The sequence below is a fragment of the Arvicola amphibius genome, chromosome 2 (genome assembly GCF_903992535.2).
Source record: "Arvicola amphibius chromosome 2, mArvAmp1.2, whole genome shotgun sequence".
In the NCBI taxonomy this organism is placed as follows: Eukaryota; Metazoa; Chordata; class Mammalia; order Rodentia; family Cricetidae; genus Arvicola; species Arvicola amphibius.
In genome coordinates this window covers 57,120,329-57,147,509 of record NC_052048.2, presented here as the reverse complement: position 1 = coordinate 57,147,509, position 27,181 = coordinate 57,120,329, and the positions used below count along the sequence as shown (strand labels likewise).

Below are 27,181 nucleotides of genomic sequence, written 5' to 3'. Positions count from 1 at the left end.
GAAGCTAGAGATCATTGTGTTAAGTGAAATGAGCCACGCACAGGCCAGGTACCAGGTGAACCACCTCACACATGGATTCTAGGAAAGCTGATGACCAAGATATTGAGAGTAGAGGGGTCACCAGCGGCGGTAAGGGAAATATTGAATAGGAGTAAGTTACAACCCAGGTATGGTGGCTCACATCTGTAATTCTAGCATGTAAACTTCAAGGCCAGCTTGAGCTACACAGTGATCTGGGGTAGCCAGACTACAGCAAGTAACCCTGTATCAATAAATCTAAACCAAACAAATAGGACCAAGTTACAGTGTGTCAGGAAGAATACTCTATGGTGTTTTCTGCTTGGACAGACCACAGCTGACAGTAACTTACTGTAGCCAAAGTAGCCAGAAGAGGGATCTTATATGCTGTCTTCTCACAGAAGGGATGCTGAAAGTGATAGGTGTTCTAATTGCCATGATCTGCCCACTATTCAATGTATACATGTCATGAAATATCCCACCTCATGAAACTGTATAAGTAATATATCAATTAAAAACTCAACCATACCAAAGCAATGGATTAGCCTGTGTCAGAGGTGGTGCGCACTCAATTTTCTCCTTGCTTATCTGTTTTCTATTCCAGGTAGCTCTGACCACTGAGCCATGTGAGCCCATGATCAGAAGACTCCAGGTAAAACAGGGAGGGTACAGGCCCTGCGTGGAGAAGGGAGGGAGGAGACAGTTGAAGCCTCTGCTGCCTCTGTTGATGGAGTAACTGGGCCAGTGGAGAAGGGAAGAACACATATAGAATATGGCCTTGAGAAAGCCCCAGGCCACCATGGGAGGTGGGGTTGGAGGGAGGGTATGTCAAGATGAGAACAATGGAAGGAAGAGTTGGGATAGCCAGGCTGAGGTGCAGACAATAATTCCATGATGGGAGCCCCTTCTTTCCCAGCAACCAGAACCCCTGGTGCTGTCTCCTTCATCTCTCTCTGAGTCAGGCTTGGAAGGGACAACGGTTGGTTTTGTCAACTCAGACCTCACCAACAATCCTTCTTACTAAGGCAGTCAGTCAGTTTGGAGTTTGGAGAGGGGGTCAGACACCAGCTTTACCAGGGCTCTGAGGTCTGGATTCTCTGAGGCCACATGACAGCACCCCACCCGAGGGTGGCAGGTTCATTCCCTGACTGCAGAGGCCACTAGGTCCCCTGTTAGAGTCTGAGCACAGAGGTTCAGGTCTGGCAGAGCAGGGAATACCACACTGGAAGCCTGGCCTCTTCCTTTTGCCCAGAAGGGCACAGGGGAACCTGGTTAAGGAATACGGGGGCAAGGGCTGCAGATGGCTCAGTGGTTAAGAGCATTTGTCGCTTTGGGAAAGGATCAGGGTTCAATTCCCAGTACTTCCATGGCTGCTCACAATCATCTCAACTCCAGTTCCAGGGAATCAGAAGCCCTCTTCTAGCCTCCAAGGGAGCAGGCATGAAAGTGGTGCACAGACACACATGCAGACAAACATTTAATCCCCATAAAATAACAAAATAAAACTTTAAGGGGCTGGAGATATGGCTCAGCAGTTAAGAGCATTGCCTGCTCTTCCAGAGGTCCTGAGTTCAATTCCCAGCAGCCACATGGTGGCTCACAACCATCTGTAATAAGGTCTGGTGCCCTTTTTGGCCTGTAGGCATACAAACAGACAGAATATTGTATACATAATAAATAAATATAAAAGAAAAAACAAAACTTTAAAAAAGAACAAAAGGGCAGAGAGGAGACAGCAACACAGATTTCCCCCAGTACAATCCTGTCTCTCTTCCCACACTGACCAACCATGCTGTCCACCGAGGGAGTTCCATTCACACCTCCCCCAGAACAACCTTCCTTGTCTGTCAGGAGCACTTCACATGCTTGCTGCTCAAGCACCGTGCTCTAGAGGCATGATTTGTTTGCTCCCTAAGAACTCTGGCAAAACTGTGTCCCCCCACAGCTTCTCTCGGTGGCATCTGTAATTCCTCTTCCTGTGTTTAGTGGTATATTTTTATTAATAGGAAATAGAAACTATTAAGCCATTGACAAGATGAAACACAATGAGGATTAACTGCGATTAGATTATTTTATGACATGACTTGATAAAATAGGTTTTAATTATCACATTAAATAGCCTACTCAGCCTGACATCATGTGCAATTTTATCAAGTGGGTCTTATCTGCCATGCATTCTGAGAACTGCACTAGCTCCCTCTCGAGCTGCCCTTGTCTGTGGGTGTGTTCATTCTGGCCCATCGGCATTGTCCTGTCAGGACTACGCTGGTTACTGATTTACTTCTGTGTGTCTGGTAAGTGGCTCAGGGGACCACTCAAGTAACAAGTCCTGAAGAAGAGTATTGAGGCCTCAGAAACCAGGGGTGGTTGTCCTGGACCCCTGAGGGGAGGAAGGAGGAAAATCCATATTCAACACAGGCTCCTCTGTCAGCACATGAACAGCTGTAATGCATCAGCTTACAAGACGGACACGGTTGTGTGGGTGCATGCCGATGGCCATGTCACCTGACCCACTGCGGGGGCTCTGGGATGAAGCAGGTTGTGATAATACATGGTAGAGCAAAGCAGCTCGCCTCATCACAAGGGAAGGGCAAGTGGGGGAGTGGGAGGGAGAGTACAGGGTCCCGACAGTCCATTCAGAGCACACTGCCAGAGACCAAACTTACTTCCTCTGGACTCCACTCTCGTAGGTTCTCTCCCTTCCCAGCACTAAGTGCCACAGGCTGGCCACTGTTTTTACCACATGGCTCTTGTGGGACATTTAAGATCCATGAGACCCACACAGAAAGCTAATGCTGGAGGGAAAGTAAGGCTTGGGAGGAAAGTACGCAAGGATATCACCTGATAACTGGCAGAGACCGGACTGCTACCTACACCTTGTTGCCTGACCCACAGCTCTGGGCTCTGACTCACCTGGCCTTCACTGAGGACTCTAGTGGCAAAGCTCTTGTGCTGGAAACTGGGGAGCTGGTGGTCTTCAGTTTCAGCTCCCTGAGTCTTATAATTTGCGTTCAATGCACACTAAAATGCTCATTTCAGTAAATGACCATGGTCACCTGATAAGGCGACTGCTGAAATCCTCCACAGACTTTTATTTGCTAATTACATACAACATAAACTTAATAAAGTAATAGCCAGTCCCCAAGCCACTGCTGGGCTTTGCCTCCCCTTCTTCCTCACTCTGAGATGGTTTCATGTTAAAAACACAGCTTCCCATCAGTTCCTTGGGGATAACCCCCAGGCAGAAAGGCATGGTGTCTATACCCCTGCCTTACAGCTCATGCCTGCGGCAGCCCTAACACCTAAATAAATACATAAAATAATACATTTTTTTGGAGACAAACTGCTTCATGAAAATATCAACATGCAAAGTACCAGTCTGCCAGCACCATGGGCTCACTGTGTGCCCTGTTGAAGACCCCTAGCATCTGGTGTTCAGTGTGAACTTTTCTTCCCTTTTCTTGCTCGGGGTCTAGGATGGACCACAAACCGGTATCAATCAAGAAAAGAAGGGGCAGACTGGAGAATGGCTCAGCAGTTAGAGTGAGCACCGCTCTTCATGAGACCTTGGGTTCTGTTCTAAACATCCTGTCAGGAGGCTCACAACTGCTTGTAGTTCCAGCTCCAGGGATTCTGACCCCTGACCTCCACAGGCACCTGCCGTCACATGCACACACCCCCCCCCCCACACACACACAATTAAAAATAATAAAAACAGAAGCTGGAGAATTGGCTTAGTCATTAAAGGCTCTGGCTGCTTTTCCAGAGGAACTGAGTTCAATTCCCAGCCCCCACATGGCAGGTCACAACCATGCCAACTCCAGTTCCAGGGCGATCCAATGCCCTCTTCTAGCCTCTGCAGGCACTAGGCACATATGCGGTGCACAGGCATACATGAGCAGGCAAAACACACATACACATAAAAAATTGAAAACAATAAAATAATTCTTTAAAAAAAGAATAAATGTTGCTTTAGAAATTTTGGAACAAATTTATTAGTTAATGAGAAAATGAGACAGAAGGCAGATGCTAAATGAGATTTAAGTCATAGTTTCCCATCTGCTTTTAGGGGAAAAAAACCCCCAAAAGAGTACAAAGACAAAACTAAATCTAACAAAGCTCAGAAACCCAAGGCTGTGCTACCAGTTAACCTGCCCGCAGTGCACAATAGGCATCACTGTTCTTTGTGCTCCTACTATCAAGTAGGGATTTTGCTTTGTTTTTTAATGAAAAAGAATTTTGGGGCAGGGATGGTGCACACCTTCAATCCAGCACTTGGGAGGCAGAGACAGGCGGCTCTTTGTGAGTTCGAGGCCAGCATGGTCTACAGAGCTACCTCCAGGACAGGTTCCAAAGTTACAGAGAAACCCTCTTTCAAACAAAACAAAACAAAACAAAAAAAACCAAACAAACAAAAAACTTGCTTAGTGGTGGTGTGCACCTTTAATGCCAGCATTCAGATCTCTGTGTGTTTGTTAGTTCAAGGCCAGCCTCTACAGAATGAGTTCCAGGCTAACCAAGGCTATACACCCTGAGATCATGTCTCAGTAAAACAATCAAAGCCAAAGGGAATTTTAATGTGGAATTTTTCTGAAAAAAATTTTTAATCCTTTTATGAGTCATTTTCTTGTGTTTTTTGTTTTGTTTTTGTTTTCTACAGGCCAAGATGCCTCAGTGGCTAAAGGCACTCACCACTAAGACTTGGTGACCTGGGTTGGATCCCTAGAACTCACATAGTGGGAGGACAAAGCCAATGCCATACAAGTTGTTCTCTGACCCCCTCAAATAAATAAATGTAACAATAATGAAATGTTCTTATTCTCTCATGAAAATATAGGGTGAACTGTTTCATAAATTAAAATCTCTTCCTGAACAGCCATGTACTGCCTAACTATGAACCCTATGCTAAGGGCTATGAGCAACCACCTTGTTTTCCCAGGCACTATCTGGAATTGGGCTCATCTGGGATGGAGAGGAAACACCTAGACCATATGCCCATTCTATCTTCCTGTCCATGGTAGAACCTTCAGACTCTTGCTATACCTACCATGTATGTTAGTGAAAGCCATGTGAGCAACATGTGAGTAATTTCTTTGGGTAGGAAGACCTTCAAACATTCTCTGGAGAGACTGCCACATAGGGAGGCTAACAGGATGGAAAGAGGGATACAGTCTGATCCCTGCTTCTTCTTGAAGCCTCCTGCAAAAGGCCACTCTGCTGGTAAAGTGGAAACCGCGGTGAGACTGGCCTGCACTCCTGTGCCATCTCCAGGTTCCAACAACTCAACCTGTGCCTACATTTCAGACTCAAGAGGAAACAGCCTGTGTGCTGTTTAGGTTTTGTGTCAATGTAACACACACACACACGTCAGTCATCTGGGAAGAGGAATCCCTGAGAACACGCCTCCATCAGACTGCCTGCAGGCAAATCTGTGGGGCCATTTTCTTGATCCATGATATGGTGGAGGGAGCAACGTGAGCGTGTGGTATGAGGCTGAATAAAGAAGCAGGCTGAGAAAGCCCTGGAAAATAAGCCCAGTAAGCATCATTCTTCCATGGTCTCTCCTCCAGAGTCCTAGCTCAAGTTCCTGCCCTGACATCCCTCCATAATGGACTCTTACCTAGAAACGAAATAAACATTTTCCTACTCAAGTTGGTTTTAGTCATGGTGCTTTATCACAGCAAACTAAGAGCTCAAATCTGTCCAACAGGTGAGCAGGCAGACAAAGAACAAGTCTGAGTGGGTTAATGCTCAAACTTAAGAATTCTAGAGAAAAACACCTTTCTGCAATTCTGTATTCTTGGTGCTAAAAGCATCTTCTGGCACCTTCAGGCAGTGAGAGCTGCTCAGCTGAGAACCCAGTCAAGCTGTGTGGGTCTCTCTGGGTTGTCAGCATGCCCAGTCAGGTTTACTATCACAAAGATCTGGTTGTGTTTCCCCAATGTGCTTTGAAAGGCTGCTGGCCTCTGGGGAGAAGGAGCTTAATGGCCAGCTCTTATCAGGTGCCCAGCACTTCTGGTGGTAGAGAGAAGAAACTCAGTACCCTCAGGAACAAAGGTGACTGGAAGACACTACAATCTTGCCATTCTGTCTGGGAAGAGCCAGTGGTCAGCTTCCTGACAGCTAGAGGCCCTCAAGATATGATCATTCCACTGTTCTCAGCCATAGGCCAGGAGTGGCTCAGACCTTAGCCACGGAGATGGTAAAACTGCCTGCTGGGCCCTGAAAAGACTGCCTTCGGTCCTCAGGAGACAGGAGAGTTTCTTTCTGTTCTTCAGGACACTGCCATGTCTGGATACGATGTGCTGCCAGGATCTGGGCAGCCAGCTTGCTTTTCAGAGGGGTCTTACCTAAGCGCAACACCAACATCGTGTGTGCTGCACCAGGCAGGGGCATGTACAGTAAGTATAGTATCTACTTAGCATTTGATACTGCTGACCACCTTCTAAGTCTCACTTACGGTGTCCTGGGGAGCTATGAGAATGACACCATTACTTACTCCCTTGGAAGAGGAATATGGCAGGGCTAATACCTGGCTAGGGCTGGGCCTGTGAGAGCTCCAAAAAGGTAGCTGAGACAAAGGGTGCCTGGCTGGGGAGAAGAGCAGTCATGGCGGCAGAGGGCTGGTCCTTTGAGGAGAGGGAGGTAGAGGCGGTCAAGGTCTTGGGAAAACAGCCCTGGGTGGGCAGGATGGGGAAAGGCCATTTTAAGGCCCAAAGTCAGAAATTTCAGATGACGATGAAGGAAGGAAGGAGATGGTAGAGTGACTGATTCCTGAGAGGATGGCAGGGTGGGGATGGAAGGGGGTTATGCTGTCTTGCAGATAAGGTCCTGCTGCTGCCTCTGTCTCTGGAGTAGGAAGGGAGGCCCCATAGCCAGAAAGGAAGGAAGGGCACCATTAGAAACAGGTCACCAGGGATAGTAGACACTCAGGTAGAGTCAGCACCCCAGGAACCACAAGACCGTTAAGAAACTACACAGAACTTTATTAAACAAACACAAGGAAGGCTCCATTACAGCTCCAGTGGGAGACTGAGTGACAGGTTGGGCACAAATCCTCTGTCCCCAGCTCCAGAAAAGTCCATCGTGTGGCCCAGCCTCAAAGGATGCAAGGGATTGCACATGGCCTTCAAAGGCCAACTGAACTCATGGTGATGTGGTACCCATATCCATCCATGTGGAGGCAAGTCTCCGGCTCTCTGACAGTGCCACAGCAGCCGGACCTGAGCAGAGTGGCCATGTCCCTGAGTTTAGACATGAGCAGGAATTGTTTTCCCATGGTATCCTCTTCTGTCCCTGGGCCAGCTAGGGGAGTGCTGGTGGCAGAAAAGAAGGGGAGGAGGGCAAGTAGGTGATGGCTCAGATCTGCTGAGGTACTGTATTAGGTGTCTTCCATGACAGGTCACACTGGGTCTCTGTGCTGAACAATTTACAGCAGCTTCTCAGAACAAACCCACAGATCAGAAGACCCTGCCAGCGACTGCAGGGCATGGCTGAAGATGCACTGGCTATTCCCAAGTCCCCAAGAGAGAACCAGAGACGCTCCAACATGCCAGGGACCAGAGCTCTCTTGCCGCGAATCAAGACCGAAGCCCTCACAGAGGTCTGAAGGGAGGGCCACTTTGCTGAAGCTCAGCGATTCTCACAGTTAAGAAGGCTCAGATAGAACAAGGCTCTGGGCATAGTCCAGGGGACACCCACACTTGCTTTCCCCCATATTTCCTAGCAGCGGTAGGAGAAGAAGACTAGGTTTTCATGAAGCAAAAAACCTAAACAAACAAAACAACCCACATACACAAAAGGGCTACCACATGTGTGTATGAACATGTTTGCCTGCTTGTGTGTGTGTGTGAGTGACAGCGGATAAGCGTTTGCCTAGGAGGCATGAGATTGTGGGTTCCATGCCCAGCACCATACAAACCCAAGGAGTAATGAGAATACCCTTTCCCTGAGATTGCTACAGTGGCATCATCTATAGACAATGTAACAGCTTCCAGTTACTCAATGCTATGAACACAGAGTGAGCTCCTGTGAGCAGGACAAATGCTGGACTAAGAGCACCCCAAATCCTGCAAGCCACATGGGAAGGAGGGAGCCAGGAAGCCCCAGCTCTCAAGACTGGGAAGGAGATTTAAAAGCAAACAAAGTAAAAACCCTTGCTTATGTGATTGAGGAAGTGGCTCAGCACAGCCAGGGCAGTGAGGATGGCCCAGGGCCCAGTGTGAACACGACGGTGACCCTTCCGTTGTGTCAGTTTAGCTGTGCAGCAACAACAGTCCGGAATACTGGCTAGTGAGAGGCATAGGCTGGGCTCCAGAGCCCCGAGGGAGGACTGGCTTTGCGACCAGAAGGCGATGTGTTGAAAGCGGCAGGCGATGAGGCAAGATCTAGAGAGAAAAGGGGACGTGAGCATGGAGGAGTAAGAGCCAATATCCCCACCACTCTCGTCGGACAAAATAAAGACTTAAGTACTTGCAGCATGCCAGGGGCTTGTACTTGGACAGCTGGCCCCTGGGACAGTAGAGAGAAACTGACAGGGGCAGGGGAGACATGGAAACAATATTGCTTGACCTGAGTTGAGAAGACTGTACCCAGCAGTCTTCTGTTTCCTGATTCCCACTTGAGGAAGTCTGACTCCAATGAGGAATCTATGTGCTCGAGTGGGCCAATCCTGTGGGGGCAGTGGATGAGTTTTACAGGGGTATGTGGGGTTTTTGAAAGTGGATAAAAATGATCCTTGAAACCAAGACTCCTTATATTCACTCAGCCTAGAGCATGACCCTGCCTTCCTGAGCTCAGAGTCTGGATGGATCTCAGGACGCAGTGTTACCTCTCCAAGAGAATTGGAGGACCAGACTCTTGGGCACAATGCTGTAGTAACAAGGACCTGGAGGCAAGTGGAGGGTCCTTTGGGGGACGGTAAGAAGACCCCACAGTGACTCCAAGGAATACTGGGAGAAAGGGTGAGAGATGGCAGCAGAACAGCTGTGTGACAAACCAGAATCATGAGGACAGCCACCACCCAGCACGCTGGGACATACTCAGGAGTCCTGTCTTAAAGACTAAGGCAGCAGAAAGAGGCTCTGATTCTGGGGCATGTTGGGAATTTTGTCAGGGTTCCTGGGCATAAAATTGTCTCCTGTCCAAAACCCTGTAATATTGAGATGAGCAGACACAGGCATCAGACTACAAAATGGGAATCAGGAGACAAAGGGCTTTTGGGTACAGCGGCCTGAGTAGGATACTGCACAGCTCCAGAAGACTTGGAGAGAGGCGCCCCAGGAGTTGCACAGGGTGACCCAGACCTTAGGCCACCAGAATCAAAGACTACTGAAAAGGGGTGGGGTTAACCCTTCTGAGTCCATGCGACACCCTCCTCCCCTGCCACATCTGTCGCTGGGTCTAGTCACCCTTGTGCTCTGATAAGGCTGCTGAGACAGGGTTCGGGGCCTGGATCCCACCCTTACCCCAGGAGGTGACTCTTTTGTGGAGGCTCTCCAGGCTGTGCCTGTGGCCGGAGTACTCACAGTGGGGGCTGTGCTGAGGGCTGGCACGGGGCGTGAGAGACAGGGGTGAAGCAAGTTCCCGGGGTGCACACACTGTGTGGTAAGCTGCAAGAACACAGGCTGGTGAGACTAGGCAGGTGAGAGGGTGCAGGGTGTAAACAGGGATATGTGGTTGGCCTCACCTATGATGGTGACCGCTGTCCCTGCCAGCAGGGCAAAGAAGGTGAAGAACATGACTTGGTAGGAGTCCAGAAAGTGTGACAGGATGCTGGCTCCATCTGCATCAGGGGAAAGACAGACATGAGAAGACCGGGGCCATAGCTGGGTCCCACTAACTTCCATTGCTACTTAGATATATCCATGGTCCATGCCACACTGCCTGGGATGCAGGGGGCAAGCCTGTCTTAGATATGAGGGCGAGGTGTCCAGACAAAGGCAGCATCTTATTTTGTTCCTTGGGCCATCTGTCCACACTAAGCTTCCTTCCAGGAAATGTTCTTAGATACCCACTTGGCACATCAGGTTTTAGTCTTTTCTGCCAGGGAGGCAGCTAGGCTGCCCCAAAGCAAGAAGAGCAGTTGTGAAAAATGCCCTGTGGGTTTAGACCATGAGGGACTGTTGGGCCAGATGCTACAGGATCAGAACCCCTGACTTCTTGCCAAGAACCCCAGGGTGGGAGTAGGTGGCACTTCTACCCCAAAGTCGCCAAACTCTGTGGAGTGGCCTGGGTCCCAGATTCCTGACACCTATCTGTCAGTGTTAAACTCTACTTGTCCCCAAGGTGGAGACTACCCTGACACCAGACTATAGGGTCCTCCCCTGGATACTGGCCCCTTTGATCTATACCCTGTCCCAAAGGGTAGCGAGCTCTACCCTCTGCATGCCCGCAGGTGGCCAAAGTGCAGGAGCTAAACCTCAATGACTATGGGATAAGTCTTGTACTCATCTGGGTAAGAAGTGAGTAGTTCCTGCTATCAGGAGGACCCTGAGCTAAGTGCTATCCTCACACTGGACTTCTTGGGGACATTCGGGTAGGAGTCCCAGTGGTGAGTAACATTACTTCTACAAAGGTCAACACATGTCTGGGAGTGAGATTCTAATCTGTGCCAGTTAAGAAGTGATACCTGAAAGATAGCCTGTGGCAGTTGAGGACATGGTTAATGGTTGTCTGAGGGACATGGCATCGTAAGCAGAGGAAACAGAGATGCCAATGGCTCAGGTAGGGGCCTTGTATTCCAGAAACAAGCAGGAGGCTGCTAGCATTATAGCAGGCAGCACATGGGGAGGCGAGTCACAAATGAACAGGAGAGACCAAATGGATCTCAGGGACCGCTGGGGAGATGGTGCCACGGTAGGATGCTGAGGACTGGGGATATGGGAGGTAAGGTGTGGTGTCTCCGACATCAGAAGACTGCCACTCTGAGAGACATTCTGTGTTTGTCTCCTCCAACTTTCGCACTACAGGTACCCGCCAACGCCCAAGGCCTCTGGCCTGTTTCTCCCTGCCCAGGTCCGGGTCAGTTATGTCACAGCCATGACTCACAGGGACCAGGCCCACGACGATCCATCACAAAGGCCACAGTGACTGGAATGGTGATGGCCTGGTTAGTGGCAGGGCTGGAGAAGGTCAGGGCAGTGGACAGAGGGCCCTGGCTGCCAGCCGTGGGATCCAAGACACCAACAGTGTATGTGATGAAGCTGGGCAGCCCAAAAGACTTCTCTTTCACGAAGGCTAGCACGGCTGGAGATCCGGATTTCACCTGGGAAGAAGGCAGTGTTGAGGCTGGACCACAGGTGGGACTGCAGGTGCCCAGCTCATCTCTGGACATGCCCTTCTAACCACACATGCTTAGACTTCGCTCCCAGGACCAGGTGGGCTCTGACACCTGGAAGCATGACCCACATTTGGGGTTTGGTAAGGAGGACATGATCAATATTACTGAATTCTAGTTAAGCATAAAAATGCTACACCAACCCAAAGTAGCACCTAACACCAAGCTGCCATGAAGCAGCATCTGCAGTCCATCAGACTGTATACTTATATACAGTTCTATATACACAGCAACTATACATTTCTTCCTCATCTCTTGTGAGTAGTTAACCATGATAAGTCGAGCAAAGAAGAAAACAGGGCCCCTAAACTCCTCTATCTACACATCAAAGCTCTTCCTGTGGGCATTCTGGACTGAAGTCTGAGACCAGTCATGCATCAGCCTAAAGGAGGAGGAGGAAGACGATGATGATGATGAAGCATCAAGAGCAGCAAGGCACAGAGAGAAGAGGCCCATTCCCACATGGAGCAGGGTATCTAACCCCTGTTGGGATAAGCTCCCATGCTTACTGTAGACCAGACTGGCCTAGAATGCACAAAGATCCACCTGCCTCTGTCTCCTGAGTGCTGGAATTAAAGGTGTGCATCACCACCACCTGGCTCTAACCCCAACTTCTAACCTGACCCTAACACCAACATCTACCCTCCAATTACAACCTAAAACCATAACCCTAATCCCTAGTTTTAAGCCTAAAGCCTAGCCCTAACTCTAAATCCTAACCCTAATCTCAGCCTCTGGCTTCCCTGACCAGAAGCCCCCACAGCTGCTTACCTCCAAGTTCTCCAGAATCTCCACAGCACCAAAGACCTTGACCTCGGAGCTGGTATAGTGGTTGCTCAAAAGGATTTCTGCCTGGTTGGCATAGAGCCCTGGACTGAAGGGAACCTCAGCTCCCACCTTCTCTAGAGCAGTACGGCTGCTGGGGATGGAAGCAGTTACCGCCAGTGACGTCTTCTTCATGTTCAAGTGCTTCAGTTGCTTATCTGTCAGCCTGTGCATAGTAACTGAGCAGAGGTACTGACCTGTGGAGAGAAGATGTGTTCCTCTCCTGTGTGCACAGACTCCCGGCTCTCTGCTAGGAAAACTCCTAGACATACTTGGGAGTCAGCTGAGAAGTCACCTCCTCTAGGAGGCCTTCTAGGAATGCCCCTTCAGAGATCCTGGGCCAGCCTGGTCACCTGCTCTGTGAACAACAGTCCTCTCACTTTCTCAGAATCCTCTGTTCAAGAGGTTTCCATCTGAATAGTACTCTTGGGGCAGGGATCACTATGGGGTCAGCTCTGCAGCTCAAGCCCCAGCCAGCCTGGCTCAGAAGGAAGGCAAATAATGGAAAACAGACACATGATCGAACCCTGGGTTATGGGTCAAGAGAGAGCTGACTCCAAGTGTAGCAGGAGGCCTTGTGGACACTGGCTGTCTGGGTTCTGTCCTGTCCTTAGTGCCTGGCCCAGGGCAGATAAGCCAGGTGAAAAAAGCAGGGCCTCGGGCAGCTGGGCAGCCTGGAACCTGGACACCTGAGCTGTACTCCATCAATGGCAGCAACTACAGACTGCTGGAAGGCTGCTAATCCCCAAGCCCAGTACAGGCCTTCTCTGTGCTAGATGCTACGTGAGACACTGAGTGTGGCATTGGGATACATTTGCACTCTCTTGGCCAGCAGCAACCTCTGCCATGCAGTGGGGCCAGGCAGGCTCGCGGCCAACAGTGCTGGTCGTCAGCCCGACCCCTCTAGTGTTATGTTTCAGCGTGCTCGAATTCAGCCATGACTATCTATGTAGGCAGTGGGGGCAGGCAAGGCACTGTTCTCCTCAGTCTAAAGAGGGGAGTTTAGAAGGGCCAGTCTCTATCCAAAACTGAGTGGTGGGATTATGGAAAAAGGTTCCAGCCTGGGTTTGATGTTGAGCTCTGGCAAAGGCTACTCCCTCTTGGAGCAGCAACATACTATGGTGTGGTAGCAGTCTTAGGCTGGACTCCCAACAACCTCTGCCTGTCTGGACATATGGCATCATGAAGCACACTTATGACCAGCCCTAGACATCCAGCAGACTCATTGCATTTTCAATTCTTTGCAAATTTACCCAGGGTAGCATCAAATCCTGGCTCCACGGTGAAGACATCATGCGCAGGGAAATCAAAGACATCTTGCTTGAATTGGAGCTGACAACTGATGAGAGACTCTGGGTGTAAGGCTTCAATGACTTCTCTCTGGGCAGGGGAGCACTCACCTAAAGGCACAGTTGGGGGCAATGATCAGGTGAGAAGGGCTTGACCAAGCACATGGCCACCACACCCATAACAACCTAAAATGAAAAACAGGTCCTATGGAGGTTGGGCAGGCATGAACAGGACCAGTCCCATATTATTCCCATGCAGGGGGGAGCTCAGGAGTCCACAGCTTGGTGAACATAACATGCCTTTTATTAAAGCTAAGGATCCTGATCAACAGGCTGGGCTACTCTGAATGCCAGGGCTACTTCAGGGGGAAATTCCAGCATAGGTGCTGAGTCCGCACAGAGGGTGTGGTGACAGGCAACCTGCTGCTGTGTGGCCCTGTTGCAATCAGCAAGGAGAAATGGCCATGCCAATTGCTTCTGAACACTGAGAGGGCAGAGGCGCTCCATAAACACACACTGCACATAATTTTGGCAACAGCAGAGTATTTTCCCACTTGTACTAAAGTAGGAAAACAGTATTTCCATGAAGTCGTGAGTGTGCCTCATTAATCACAATGAGAATGGTAGAACTTAATTCATCTGTTAAGTGGTTAAAAAAATCTGTATCGATGTATTTGTTTCTGGCACTTGCTGTCCAGGGCTGTCATAGGCAAGAGTGAGATGGAATGTTCTATGCATGACTTGGGAGAGGTAATTATAAAGTAAAACCAGCCACCAGTCTGCGATGTCATTAGTTTCCACCATGAGCGATGGGTGAACTGCGACTTTCTCTGCCTCATGCCCTAAGGCTGCAATCACAGCTCTGACTCAGCGCAGGCAGTGTCTTGGAGCTGAGCTCTTAAGGAAGGCGTCTTTACCACTTCAGCTCATGGAGCCTCGAATCTCTTAAAAGCTGCAAGGAGTGGATGAGCTGGGGCTAAATGGCCTCTCTCTGGAGTTAGGGGTGAGTCTAAGAAAAATAGAGTTTGGGTTGTGGCTCAGTGTAATAGCATGTGTCTGTGGTGTGTTAAGGCCTTGGGTTCAATTCCCAACACCATGAAACAATAAAAAAAAACCCAAACAGATAAAACCACCCAAAGGGCACAGTTGCTACTCCCCACTCTCCAAACCTGGCAAGGTAAGCCCAAACACCAGAGCCCACTCGTTCTATACCAAGCAGGTTAGAGCTCTTGTCTCCCACGCTGACAGTCACTTTGGAGGCTGTGGCTTCCTGGATACTGGTCTGAGCAGAGTGGAGGCGATGGGCCACAATCTTCTGAGGGGTGCTGACCACTATCTAGGGAAATGAAGCAGATGTGCTGAGTGCTGATTGTATGCTACAATTTCAGCCTGTCAAGAAAATGACATTGCAGGCATATGCCCAGCTGAGACCCCTCTTAAACTACTGCATCCAATCTCCCAGCCTCTTAAGCATTTCCTGATCTGTCCATAAAGCCGAACCTTAAGTCCCTCCCACATGTACCCTACGATCCAGCTCACCCCAGGCTCTGTTCTCAAACCCTATATACCTTGGAGCTTGCTGGCCCCTCTCCTGACCATTCTTAGAGGCCTCTCTTGGGAAGCAGAGCTTTATTAATCAGAGTGCCTCTATCTGCAGCCACCGGCCTGAACCGCAGCAGCACTAAATATGCAAACTATTAGGTTAAACTGCTGGATTCGACAAAGCACATGCTGGCTCTAAAAATGAGACAGGTTTGGAACTCAGCCAGACTAGGCTCATTGATTCATTCTCGGCTGGAAAGAAAGGTTCTCTTTGCTTTCATAAAGACTCAAAGGTGACTTGCTGGTGGAAGTTTAACTTTGCTGGTGACACCAAATCCCTGGAGTGCCCATCCCATGGCCTGACCTTCCTTCAGGGAAATGCCCACCCCTATGGCTGCATGGCTACACTGGCTGCCAGACAAGAGTGGGGTGTTGGTGGGTGAGTAGGAGCAATCGATCAGATCTCTCTCCTCGTGCTGGTTTGGATGTGAGAGGGATGTTTGGGATGAGCAGGGGACTGGTTCCCATCTCACACTTAGTGGGTGGTTGATTCTCCTAGATCTTGACAGCTGCAGACAGCTCTGGCAGGAGGCCTGGTTATTTGTTTCTTAAAGAAAAGGGAATCAGAGGTACAGCCAGCCTTTGTACCTGCTGCTTTGGCAGTTTGGATTTCAGTTGCATTCAACCAACAGAAGATCAAAAATATTTAGGGGAAAAGTGCATTTGTACTGAGCAGGGCCAGGCGTCTACTAAACAACAGGCTAACAATCACTCACATAACGTAGCATCAGCTATTTTTAAGTCATCAGAGGTGATTTCACGCATATGGGAAGTGGCAAACACCTGGAACACAGGCACTTGGGAGATTAAGTTCAATGCCAGCCTGGGCTACACAGTAAGACCCTATCTCAAAACAGACACACAAAACAAAACAAAATAAAAATAGACAGGAGGTGCTGAGGTCTTATGCCTTTGTGTAAAGAGACCTGATCATGAGCAGATTCTGGTACCAAGGGGTACAATACTGTGATGTGGTGGGGGTACAATGATGGCCAGGATGGTCATCTTTCTGCCTCAGCCTCCCAAGTGCTAGGATTGTAAACATGTGTCTCCAAGCCCAATTACAGACACACACACCGAGGCTCTTACTGCCTCCAACAATGTCGGCCACAATTGCCTCTGCCTGCCCTCAAGTCCTACCTCCTTGAAGGTCTTCAGATGTCCAGAAATCTCATAGTAAACAGTCACAGACCCTGCATCTCGGGCCACAGCCACGCCAGTCTTGGGGTCAATGTAGAGGATGTTATTGGCTGAGGAACTCCAGGTCCCTGAAATACCTGGGAGAATAAGCCCAGATATCATTCATCTTGTTCACATTTGGACACCATAGCCCAAACCCACCTCCCCTGGTCCCTCTGCTTGTTAGGGTCTCCATCCTCATAGAGTGATCCACATAGGCTACCTCTGAAGTGGTCCTCCCACCTTCTTAGCTCTGGCCTCCTGCAGCTCTCCCTTTGCCCCTGTTCTCAGGGGGCACTGACTCCCTCTGCCCATACCTTCCCATCTGGAATCTGTTTTTTACATGAAGCTTTCCCAACTCCCAGTCCTGGGATGGGCTGGGTGCTATGTCTCTGGGTCCCTGTCACCCTCCAATATTACCAGTTTCCCTTTAGAAACAGAGAGCAGACCTCACTGCTGGTGTACTGATAAAGAGAAATATGGGCTGGAGAGATGGCTCAGTGATTAAGAGTGCTTACTGCTCTTGCAGAGGACCAAGGTTCAGTACCCAGAAGCAGGCAAAACACTCATATACATAAAATAAAAATAAACAAACCTTGAATATTTCACAAAATTGATAACTGGATAAAATAAGTCAAATTTACTATGTAAATGTTTGATTTAGTAATAGTTCGATAATAGTATGCTAACATATTTTAAATGCATCTTTAGAAAAGTAGATTCTAGGTACTGTGTCACACAGCACTTTGTACCCAAGAAATAACAAAAATTCAACAACCTCATTCTATCTACAGCAGTTATCTTTTCTTCCTTCTTCCCTCCTCCTATCTCCTTCCCTCCCTCCCTTCCTTCTTTTTGAGACAAGGTTTCACTGTAGGCTATGCTAACCCAGGCTGGGATCACAGGTATGAGCCACCACACCCAGCTACCATTTAATATCCTTTGGAAGTGAATTAATGAGACTAAAGAAAGGAAACCAGCCAGGAGAAAAGCAAGTGTCCGTGCATGAGTTACATGGTTATGGGGACTCATTTTCTGCTCAGGTGTCCCAGAGCCATGCTGTTTATATGTATCACTAGCCACTCAGTAGGCATGACTTGTGGGGGCAACTGAGTAACAGTATATATATAGGACACATCCACAAAGGTAATAAATCCTACTGGGCAGTGCTATTCCAGGACAGGGGCTGGCAGACTTTGCTGCAAACCATCAGTCAGTAAACACTGAATACTATCTCCACTGCTACCTGGCTACAAATGAACAGGCATTGCCAAATGGCAGGTTGAATGTGTCCTTTAGGCAGCATCCTCTGAGCATCCTTTAGGTTCTACCTACACACCCCCTGTGATGTGGTACCGAGCACTTCCTGGGGTGCCACACCCTAGCATGAACCAGTCACATCCCTCTTACCTCCCAGGCTAATGAGAACACTAGCCAGACAGAGGATGTCACCCACCACCACAGCTCCAGACAGATCTGGGGTGATGGCCTGTAGGACGGGTAGTGGCACGAAGTCGGAGAGGCCCGGGTGTTCTACATCCCACACACGGAGCAGGGTCAAGCCCACACTGACTGTGCGGATGATGCAGGTGTTGTTGGTGGCACCCTTGCCAATCTGCACAAAGTCATCTCTAGGAACAAGGGAAAGGAGGGCTGACACTCAGGTGAGAAGCCAGAGGGGGAGTATAGAGAAATAAGCAGCCCTATCCCCTAACGAACAACACTGGGATGACTGAGGTCCTAGATGGGACTCTACTGAAGGGGGCACAGACATGATGCACCCTTCCTTGTCATTCTTGGGACACACCCCACAGCACCCAGTAAGGATCTGCCAGCATCATCACCCTCACACTTGGAAGGGAAGCTGAGGCCCAAGGAAGAAAGTGACCCATGGAGGATATATTAAGGAGGAACAGGCTGCCTTTCACTGTGTGGCTGGTTCAAACACTCCTCCTGTGAAGCAGGATCAAGGATGTACATGGCATCTGCTATGGAAATTAAACAAGGCTGGCAGTGGGATGGCACTCCTAACACACCAGCTCAACCCTCATGGTGAAGGATGCCAGAGGTGAGATTGAGGTAGGTAGGAGTAAGTGCCCCTGATGCTGAACCCAAGCAGGTGCTACTGCCACACAAGACCAGAGTAACTTCTGTGGTATGGTTAAGGGCAGTAAGAAAGACCTGGGTTCTACCTCCCCCAGGGCAGACAGACAGATGGTACTACGTGCAGAGCCCCATAGTCATCCAGAGGCACTCATAACCACTCTTTCGTTGATGGGACGAGGTGGGAGAGCCTCACAGAGATGAGCTTCATGGTCAGACTCAGGACCCACAAAGATCAAAGCCAGGTTTGCAAACAGGTTTCCTGATCAGGCTCCTGCCATGCAATGCCCCTTATACTTGTCCTTCAGGATTCTTAGCTAAAAGCAACACAAGTGTTTTCAGGCCCATGGGAAGCCCAAGTTGGAATAGTAACCAACACCTGGATAGCTCAAAAAGTTCCACCCTCATCAAAATGTCCCCGTCGAACCTCTGTAATGCTCCCAGGGCAGTGACCATCAAACTTTAAAACCATGGAGTTCTGAGCCCTGTGGAAATGTATCTCTAACAATCCCAGAAAATGCTGATGCCAGACTAGGGACCACACTCTGAGAGTCACTGCTAGCTAGTAGACTCAGACATTGGGCAGGCCACATTGAAGCCTGGGTTCTCTTGTCACCCTCTCCATCCTCACAGCAGGACTGGGGCTGCAGCAAGGATTAGAAAGAGCCAGCCTAAGAAAATCATGCTTGGAGCTGGGTAAATACGGTATTCAAAGCTCACTTTCTAGCAGCTCATGGTAAATGGCTTGATCTCACTGGGCATCTACAACAGGGCTAGGAGAGGAACCAGAAAGATATGGCAGCTGGCCTATGGGCAGGTAGTCAGTGACAAATGGCTTCTTAATCATGTGCCCATGCAGTGTGGGGCATGCACCTTGTTCTTCTCCATCCATTGAGGACAGGACCAGACTGCAGCTGCTCACATTTCCTTGCACTCCCCTTCCACAAACACTCCCAGCTCAGCTCTCAGGAGGTGTGCTCTGCTTCCTGCTCATTAGGTACCATCCTCACCTAACAGTTCATGCCACACATAAACAAAGGCCTGGGCCTTTCTTTCCCCTCACTCCCTCTGCCTCTTGATTGGACCTGCTGCTTCCAGGCCTGGCCTGTGTAGTGCAGTATGCCAACCCTTCAACCATTGTCCCATGGCATCTGCCTTTTGTCACCACCTATCTGGACTTAATCTGAAATCCAGACACGACCAAGACCAGCCTCCCTGTGAGAAATGAGGAGATGCCCTACCTGTTAGTGGCAAAATTGAGGACTGAATTGTGAGCGTGGAAGATGTCTCCAGAGTTGTCATGGAAGTGGACAGTGAAGGTCACGGTCATCCCCAAAGGCAGAGCCGCCAGCGCCTCCTTATGCTGAGTATGCAGGACTGGGCTCATGGAGATCCTCAGGTATGAAACAGGAGACACCTGGAGGACATCATGCAGGTACATTGATACCTGCCTGAGTGGGTCCCTATCTCAGAGACACTTAAGAGGTGGGCTAACCTCGGGGTGTGGAGAAGAAAGCCCTTTCTTCTTAGAGTCCCCACCTAGTGACACAGTTTTCATCACAGAACTTCTAAAAGACCCAGGTGAGCCAGGATCCATGACTGAAAACTTAGGTCATGGGTTATATGGCAAGAACAACCACCCTCTGGGCTGTGACTGTAAATGGTCAGAATCATGGGAGGAGCTGGCTCTCAGGGCATTTGAAGTAGAAGTAATGCCCACTGGAGGGAGAGGGGGTGTCACTTGCCTATAGGGGTGCTGATGAAGGCCAACAGTGGGTCTCTAGAGCCTTCTCTGAACCACGTCCCCATAAAAGGCAGGTAAACATTTATCCTGACTCCAGATAAGAATCCCTTAACTGGCCAAAGTCCAAAGCCCACTAGGCAGGTTAACTGTTGTAGGGTCAGGATATGAAGAACAACCTAGTACTTTCTGTCACTTAAAAAGTAGGTAGGTGGCATCTGCCAGGCCCACTAAACAAAACAAGCTATAGCCCAGGTCGGAACCAAAGCATCCGGTGACTGAGTGCACTTTGTCTTCTAGGACTCAGAAGGTGGTGGCAATGAGACAGGGATGCCCAAGGAGTAGGTCTCTGCCCTTGTAGGTACAGAAAGTCAGAAAAAGTCCTTGGGCACAGTGAACACAGTCCAGAGCTACTGTGTAGCCTTGACTGCGTCACCCAGAGTCAGTTTCCCTGCTGCAAAATGAGCGACTATGTCCTCAGAGTTGATGCAATTATTTGCATGTCTGGTCATGAGCATGCTCAGGAACTGCACTGATCTGGGCACCAGCTCAATAGTAAATGTGGGAATAACATCAGCAGTCAGGTGCAATGGGAGAATAGCGCGTTTGCCGCCACTGCAACTCTGTGATTTCAGGCTATCTGTGGACTTCACAGGGCCTCAGTTTCCCCTTATATGAAACAAGCTAGATAGAATCAACAACGCTCCAGGAAATTTGGCTCCAATGGCTCAGAGTCTAGCCAGGGCCTCTGCTTGCAAGTGGTTCTTGGAAATATTCCTGGGCAGAATTCCTGAATCACTTTTACACCCGAGAGAGGGAGAGGGAGACAGGGGAGGGGGAGAAGAGTCACCTCTGACCTATTGCTCTTTTACCTAGACAGGGTGAAAGGTGATCCTACCTTTACAGCGACAGTGACAGACTGGTTGGTGCCAAAAGGTTCCTGTGCAATCACTTCGAGGGTAGATACCCCAATTCCAGGGCCGGACACCAGGAACCCCTTCTCATCAATGTGTATGACAGAAGCCTTCTCAGGTCCATCAAGGACTCGATAGCTCAGAATGGCTGCACCATCCCTTTGGGAAGCAAAATGATCTGTTTTTACGACGCATGTATGGCCGAGAGTCCCTCACTCACCAAGTGCCACTCAAGTCTCAGTCATGTTAGGAAAGGCTTCCTTGGTGAACCCAAGGAGGAGCCATGCTTGCAGTCAGCTTTTAAATCAATGCGTCACCAGCACTGGCATGTGCCCACACTGCCTGGGGACTTCGTGAAAGTGTAGCTTTTCCTTCAGCAGGGCTGAGGTGGAGCCCAAGCTTTGCATTTCATCCTGTGCCCCAGTGCCACTGCTATTGCTAATTCATGGGCTCTACTTTGAGTAGCAAGTCTTGAAAACACAGGGGCATTTGAAAAATTTAACACTTCTAAGTTGGTGCTTTCATCCCTTTTAAAGACTGAGCTCAGCAGTGTTCATAAAAATGAGTTTTGGCCACAGGGAACAGAAGAGGGATCCAGAAGAGCCACGAAGGAGCAGAAGTCGTCCACCGGAGGGAAGGGGGACGCAGAAGCTGCCCCTGTTGGAGCACATCACCCAGGGCGCCAGACACCCTTGTAGGATGGGACGAGAAAGCAGCTTTTGTCCTCACAGAAAACAGGAGCCGAGCCACATACCTGTTCGTCTGCAGCTTTATAAGCGAGTTGGGTGACATCAGTATTTGTTCTGCTTCTATTTCAGGGTTCAGCAGCCGCAGTTTTTCAAATACCTAGAGAAGAGTGATTCGTATTTCCTACCCCAACCAGACCCACATCCAGTCTAAGCATCTGCTCTTTCTCAGTTAAGACTGAGGAAAGACAGGAAGTTGTCCCTAGCACCTCCCAGGAGGTCTGGGATGTGAAAGGGAGGGCTAACCTTTAGGGATGACAATGTCAGACCAAATCTGGCCCCATCACTCAGATGCTCTGAAAATCTCTCCATATAGCCTACTAGCATCTCAGTTCTTTTGCTTAGGCTGCTTCCAGCCTGGCTCAAGAGCTCACACATTCTGACAATGTGTACGGAACTCCCAGTTTCTGACGAGACCAGATGGGCCTCCTGAGCAAGTGAGCAGCAGTTCTCTAAGGGGAAACAGCTCAAGCTCCCTCTCAGGACCTCTGTGCTCATCCTCTACAGCACATCCACAATGTGGGTTCTGGCACCATTGTCTCCAGGACCCGAGCAAACGGCAGCACATCCCAAAGGAAGAATGAAAAACAGCCTCAGGGAGATTCAGGGCACCTGAGGCAATATCAGAGGCCATCTTTGCTCAGGCAGGTGGTCCTGAGCATGGAGTGGTGTCACTGGAACCCGGGCTGCACAGTGGGAACATCCACAAGCAGGTTTCCTCCTGTTCCTTTGAAGCATGTCCTCTTTTAGATGGAGGTGAACTCATGATACCATCAACTGTGAGGTACCAGCACCTCGGGAAACGGCACCTGTCAGACAGGCACCAGGGGACGGTGAGGTCTTGTGGTAAACTGGAGTAGAGCTCCAATAGCAGGAAGGCTGGGCTTCATTCATTTGCCTATTATACTGTGTGTTAAAACCATACCGGCAACAAATAAAACACATCTTTGGGCTGGACTTCCCTGGTTTGACTTACTCCGACTCCAGTGGCTGTCCAGAAGGGAAACAGACACGGAACCCCTCAGAGTCAAAACTATTACACCCTGCCTATAAGTCATGCGTTCTGTTTAACCAGGAGGGTCTGTACCAGTGTCTGCATGAAGACCTGGGTGTGTGTGCCTCTGGACACACATGTGACTGTTACCTGCTGTGTCTTTGTGTAGACACATGTCTGTGTGCAGGTGCCTGCTTCTAAGTGCATGTGCACCTGTGTGGGAAGAGGTGAGAGTTGGAGAAGAGCTCTTTCTGTCTTTGAAAGCTCTTTCTGCTTCTTTGTCCCTGAGCCTCGCATGCATGAGGACGAAGTGGGGGTGTCTTTTCTTCTCTAGGAGGGGATGTGAACTTCTTTTTCTTTCTCCTGGTAATCAGGGGATACTTTAGTTTTTCTTTGCAGCTTATAAGGGTTCAGGGGTTACAGAATCCCTGATCATCAGCAGAATGCACTTGAAGCGAAAACACCCTCTAGGGAGCTAAGTTATCAACTCCTCTTGTGTGTATGTGTATGTGTGTGAGTCCAGGAGTATGTGTCTGTGCGTGGGGCTCATGCAGAAGTCAGAGATCATCTTCAGATGTTATTTCTTAGGCAATATTAACTTTTTTCTTTTTCTTTTCTTCTTTTTAAAGACAAAGACTCTCACTGCCCTGGGGCTTGCAGATTAGGTGAGGTTGACTGGCCAGTAAGCCCTAGGGATCCCCCTAGCTTTATTTCCCCAGTGCTAGAATTACAACTACAATCACCATACCATGCTTTATTTTTAATGTGTAGTAGCAGTCTGCCTTCAAGTATGTATATGCATTACGTGTGTGCCTGATACCCACCAAGGCCAGAAGAGAGCATCAGATCTCCTGTAATTGTGGAGATATAAATGGTTATAAACCACCATGTAGGTATTGGGACTTAAATGTGGGTCTTCTGTAAGAGTAACAAGTGCTCTTAATATGAGTCATCTCTCTAGGCCCACACCTAGCTATTTTTTTTAAGATGGGTTCTAAGGATCAAGATCAGGTCCCCAGACTTGCACAGTAAGCCCTTCACTAACTATTTCTCCAGTCCAGCATCTCTGTCTCACAGGGCCTAGATGCAGGAGGGAAAGGTCTAAGAGGGATAGGAGCAACAGGCTCTGGCAGGGGAATCTCTGGGCCAGACCTAGCTGATTTCAGTGTTGGCTAAAGGCCCTCCCTCTCTACAGCACAGAACACAGCTCTTCCAACCCTGTGTGGCCTTGACCCTTTGTCCCTTGGGCCTCTGGTTCAAACACAAGTGGTCTGCCTGGTGGGTTCCATGTGAGCATTGGATGTGTCAATGCCAGGAGTCGGGAGGAGCAAGCCTGCTTCTATTAGGAAGCCTAGAAGTGACTGTTAAATACAGGTGATTAAAAGAGCTCAGACATGTGAGCTCATGTCCCTGTCAGCAGTCCCTAATATCAAGATACCTGCGGACCTCAAACTAAGAGTAAGCTGCACTTCTGGAACACTTCAAGATACTGCCAGCTTCCAGACCTCTGTACAGACTATTCACCAACTCCTCTCATGCTGCCAAGTCCCTCCTTGTTGGAGCTGTAGTCAGCTCCATCTCTGCCTCCCCTGGTACCTTCTATACATCCTACTCTCCATCTCCCTCCCTCCCTGACCACACACAGGTGGATGCCTCCAATTCTTCAGTAGCCTAAGTGGTCCTCGAGGCTGGGATGGCACAAGGCAACCATCCTAGAACTCAGTCACTGGAACTCTCTCCCGTTCATGCGGCTCCCCCCATCCTGCCCCTTACCTGAATTTGGATCTCATCTGAGAGCTCTTTGCCAAGGCCATGCAGCTGCCCAGCTGTGGGGTCCAGAGCTTTGACCACCAACCGCAGTCCGGTCCGACCTTTCACCCGGCCGTGCACATTCATGGCAAAGTTGTACTGAGGAGGGAGCCGGATAGATGCCTGGGAAAGACATCAAGTATGTTTCCATGAAAGAGGTCTAAGCCCCAGCATTCCTTGAAGGGTGATAGGTAGATATACTGGCCCCAGATAGGTATCTGGCTTTTCTCAGAGGCCAATGTCTTGCTGTCAGGGTCAGACGGCAAACCCAGAGTGGAACAGATGGTGTTCTTCCAACACCACAGGCCATATTTCTCCATGTGGGGGTGTTTAGACAATTCTGTGTTCACACAACAGCCACTTTCTTTAGAGCAGCATGGCCCCAAGCCTTCTGTATGCAGAGGCATGTCAGGAGTCACGCAGAGATGTGCTGGGCCATGTAGGGTTTCTCACAGAGCCACTGATACAGAGTATGTAAATAATCACATTGCTAGTGTCCCATGCAAACAATCCAGGCAATACCCTGGCTCCGGGGTCAGGGCCCCAAGAAGTATGGGTCCTCTGTTATATAAACCTGAACAGTTAGGAAATCCTTACCCTGGCCTTGGCCTTCTGCTGCTAGCTCCACCTTCCATGGCAAAGAACAGAAGGGGTCTCCTAAAGCTACCTCACTCAGGACACTGTAACCAAGGCTGCTGTGGCCTGAGCCTGGAGCCATAGGAGCTGGCATTATACAATTTCCCCCTTGCTGGGTGAGCCCTAAGCAAATCCTTCCCTGTTCATGGCTTTAATTCAAAGTCTGCCCTGTCTAGCCCCAAGATCTGAGAGGTGGCAGAGATTCTGGAGGAGAGTTGATGGGCAAGGGTTTACTTTCCGAGATAAACCAGAGCAAGGACCCGGGGCTGCCTGGCACCATGACAAAAAGCAGGTACAAAGCTATAGACCCTAACCCAGAACCTTCTGGAAGTCAGGTGACTTTCCTGCCAGTTCGATACTCTTGTTGCTGTCTGTTAGTAGTCACCTGCAGTTGCAGTTTGGCTACGGTTTGCCCCCCAAGGGTTCTTGTATTATAAATCTGGGCACAAGCTGGGCAGTGGTGACACATGCCTTTAATCCCAGCACACAGGAAGCAGAGACAGGTAGATATTTGTGAGTTTGAGACCAGTCTGGTCTACAGAGCTAGTTCCAGGGCAGGTTCCAAAGCTACACAAAGAAACCTTGTCTCAAAAAACAAAAACAAACAAACAAACAAAACAAAAAACAAAAAAAGAAAAAAAAACCTGGGCACAAGAGGTGATGTGATGGAGCCCATGAGGAAGGGGTCCCAGCAAGGTAACTGCTGGGGAGGGCACTGTCCTCAGAAGGGATTATCATAGACTTTGACATATTTCTGTTAATTCCTAAGAGAGTGTGTTGAGATGTATGTAGGTATACACACACACACACACACACACACACACACACACACACACACACACACACACACACACACACACAGAGGCGGGTGGTGAAGACTTCTCTCTCCAAACCCTGGCTTCCTGTTTCATGCCATTTCCCTCCACACACCTCATACCACGGTGCCAACTGCCATGCTGTGACGTGACCAGCACAGTCCTCACTAGGCAGTGTGAACACTAGTGCCATGGTGTGAAACTCCCCATCCCGAGAACTAAATAACCTCCTTTTCTACATAGAGTATCCTGCCTCTGGCATATTTTTATGGAAACAGAACAGGGGCAGATATACCCTAAACAGCAATAGGTAGACTCCTGTGAGACAATGTGGTGGGACCCTCAACCAGTAAGGATGACAGCTCAGGCAGGGAGTTGGGATTGCTGGGTGATTACCTCATGGTGCCGCCCTCGAAGGTCCAGGACATCCCGCTTGGTGACAGACCAATGGAAGGTCAGGCCTGGCACAGCATTGCCAAAGGAGAAAGGGCTCTGGTTGCTGGTGATCCCAGTGACGTAGACAGGCATCTGGGAGAAAGCCAGGCTTTGTAACTGCTGGTTCCAGCACTGGGTACCCTTTCTCCCACATCTCCATCCTTGCTGGCCCCAAAGCTTCCCTGCTTCCCTTATGCGGTGGGAACTGTGCCCTGGTCTTTCCTAACCTGACAAGGGCAGGGCAGAAGATCTGAGAGTTTCACACAACACAAACAACACACATAGGCAAGATTAAACCCCTGCCCTGTCACTGTCACTGTCACAGTGGGGCTGTGCATGTAAAGTCCCTTTCTGGACGATGTCCTGGAGCTCTAGGACACCCAAGTTTGCCTCACAACACTGCACAACTGCCCCAGGCCCTCAGGCCTCTTTCCTGCTCCAGCAGGGAGACTCTGTTCTTGGGGAAGGACACAATGGGGTGAATACTTCAACCTGCTTGTTCAGTGCACTGGTGAAAGTCAAATGTGGCTGCTGGGGGAAAAAAGGTTCCAAGCATGCTGCCTGCGCAATTCCTAGACCTCTCCAGCCCCAGGTTCCTCAGTCATGTACCAAAACAGGGCAGAAAAGTGTCCCTGTTAGGGACACTCATGGGCTTTTCCTCATCTTTATTCCCTATGCAAAAGGTCTGACAGCCACACAGAAGCACATACAGCATATGAGATGCTGTAAGTCACCCA

The 27,181-nt window shown here is 49.4% G+C and overlaps 1 protein-coding gene across 1 annotated transcript in view; it reads right to left on the bottom strand.

Annotated features, from left to right (window-relative positions):
- Positions 1 to 6,983: 6,983 nt before the first annotated feature.
- Positions 6,984 to 27,181, bottom strand: part of Nup210 (nucleoporin 210) — a 92,547-nt gene continuing 72,349 nt past the window's right edge. Inside the window, exons 27-40 of the mRNA XM_038320739.1 lie at positions 26,406 to 26,537; positions 24,523 to 24,681; positions 21,764 to 21,855; positions 20,994 to 21,168; positions 19,596 to 19,771; positions 17,662 to 17,882; positions 16,213 to 16,349; positions 14,683 to 14,806; positions 13,435 to 13,581; positions 12,128 to 12,378; positions 11,068 to 11,284; positions 9,707 to 9,802; positions 9,546 to 9,629; positions 6,984 to 8,405 (exon numbers count right to left, since the gene is read on the bottom strand). Of these exons, the coding sequence (XP_038176667.1) occupies positions 8,308 to 8,405; positions 9,546 to 9,629; positions 9,707 to 9,802; positions 11,068 to 11,284; positions 12,128 to 12,378; positions 13,435 to 13,581; positions 14,683 to 14,806; positions 16,213 to 16,349; positions 17,662 to 17,882; positions 19,596 to 19,771; positions 20,994 to 21,168; positions 21,764 to 21,855; positions 24,523 to 24,681; positions 26,406 to 26,537 (2,109 nt within the window). The 3' untranslated portion in view covers positions 6,984 to 8,307. The remainder of the gene's footprint in view (positions 8,406 to 9,545; positions 9,630 to 9,706; positions 9,803 to 11,067; positions 11,285 to 12,127; positions 12,379 to 13,434; positions 13,582 to 14,682; positions 14,807 to 16,212; positions 16,350 to 17,661; positions 17,883 to 19,595; positions 19,772 to 20,993; positions 21,169 to 21,763; positions 21,856 to 24,522; positions 24,682 to 26,405; positions 26,538 to 27,181) is intronic.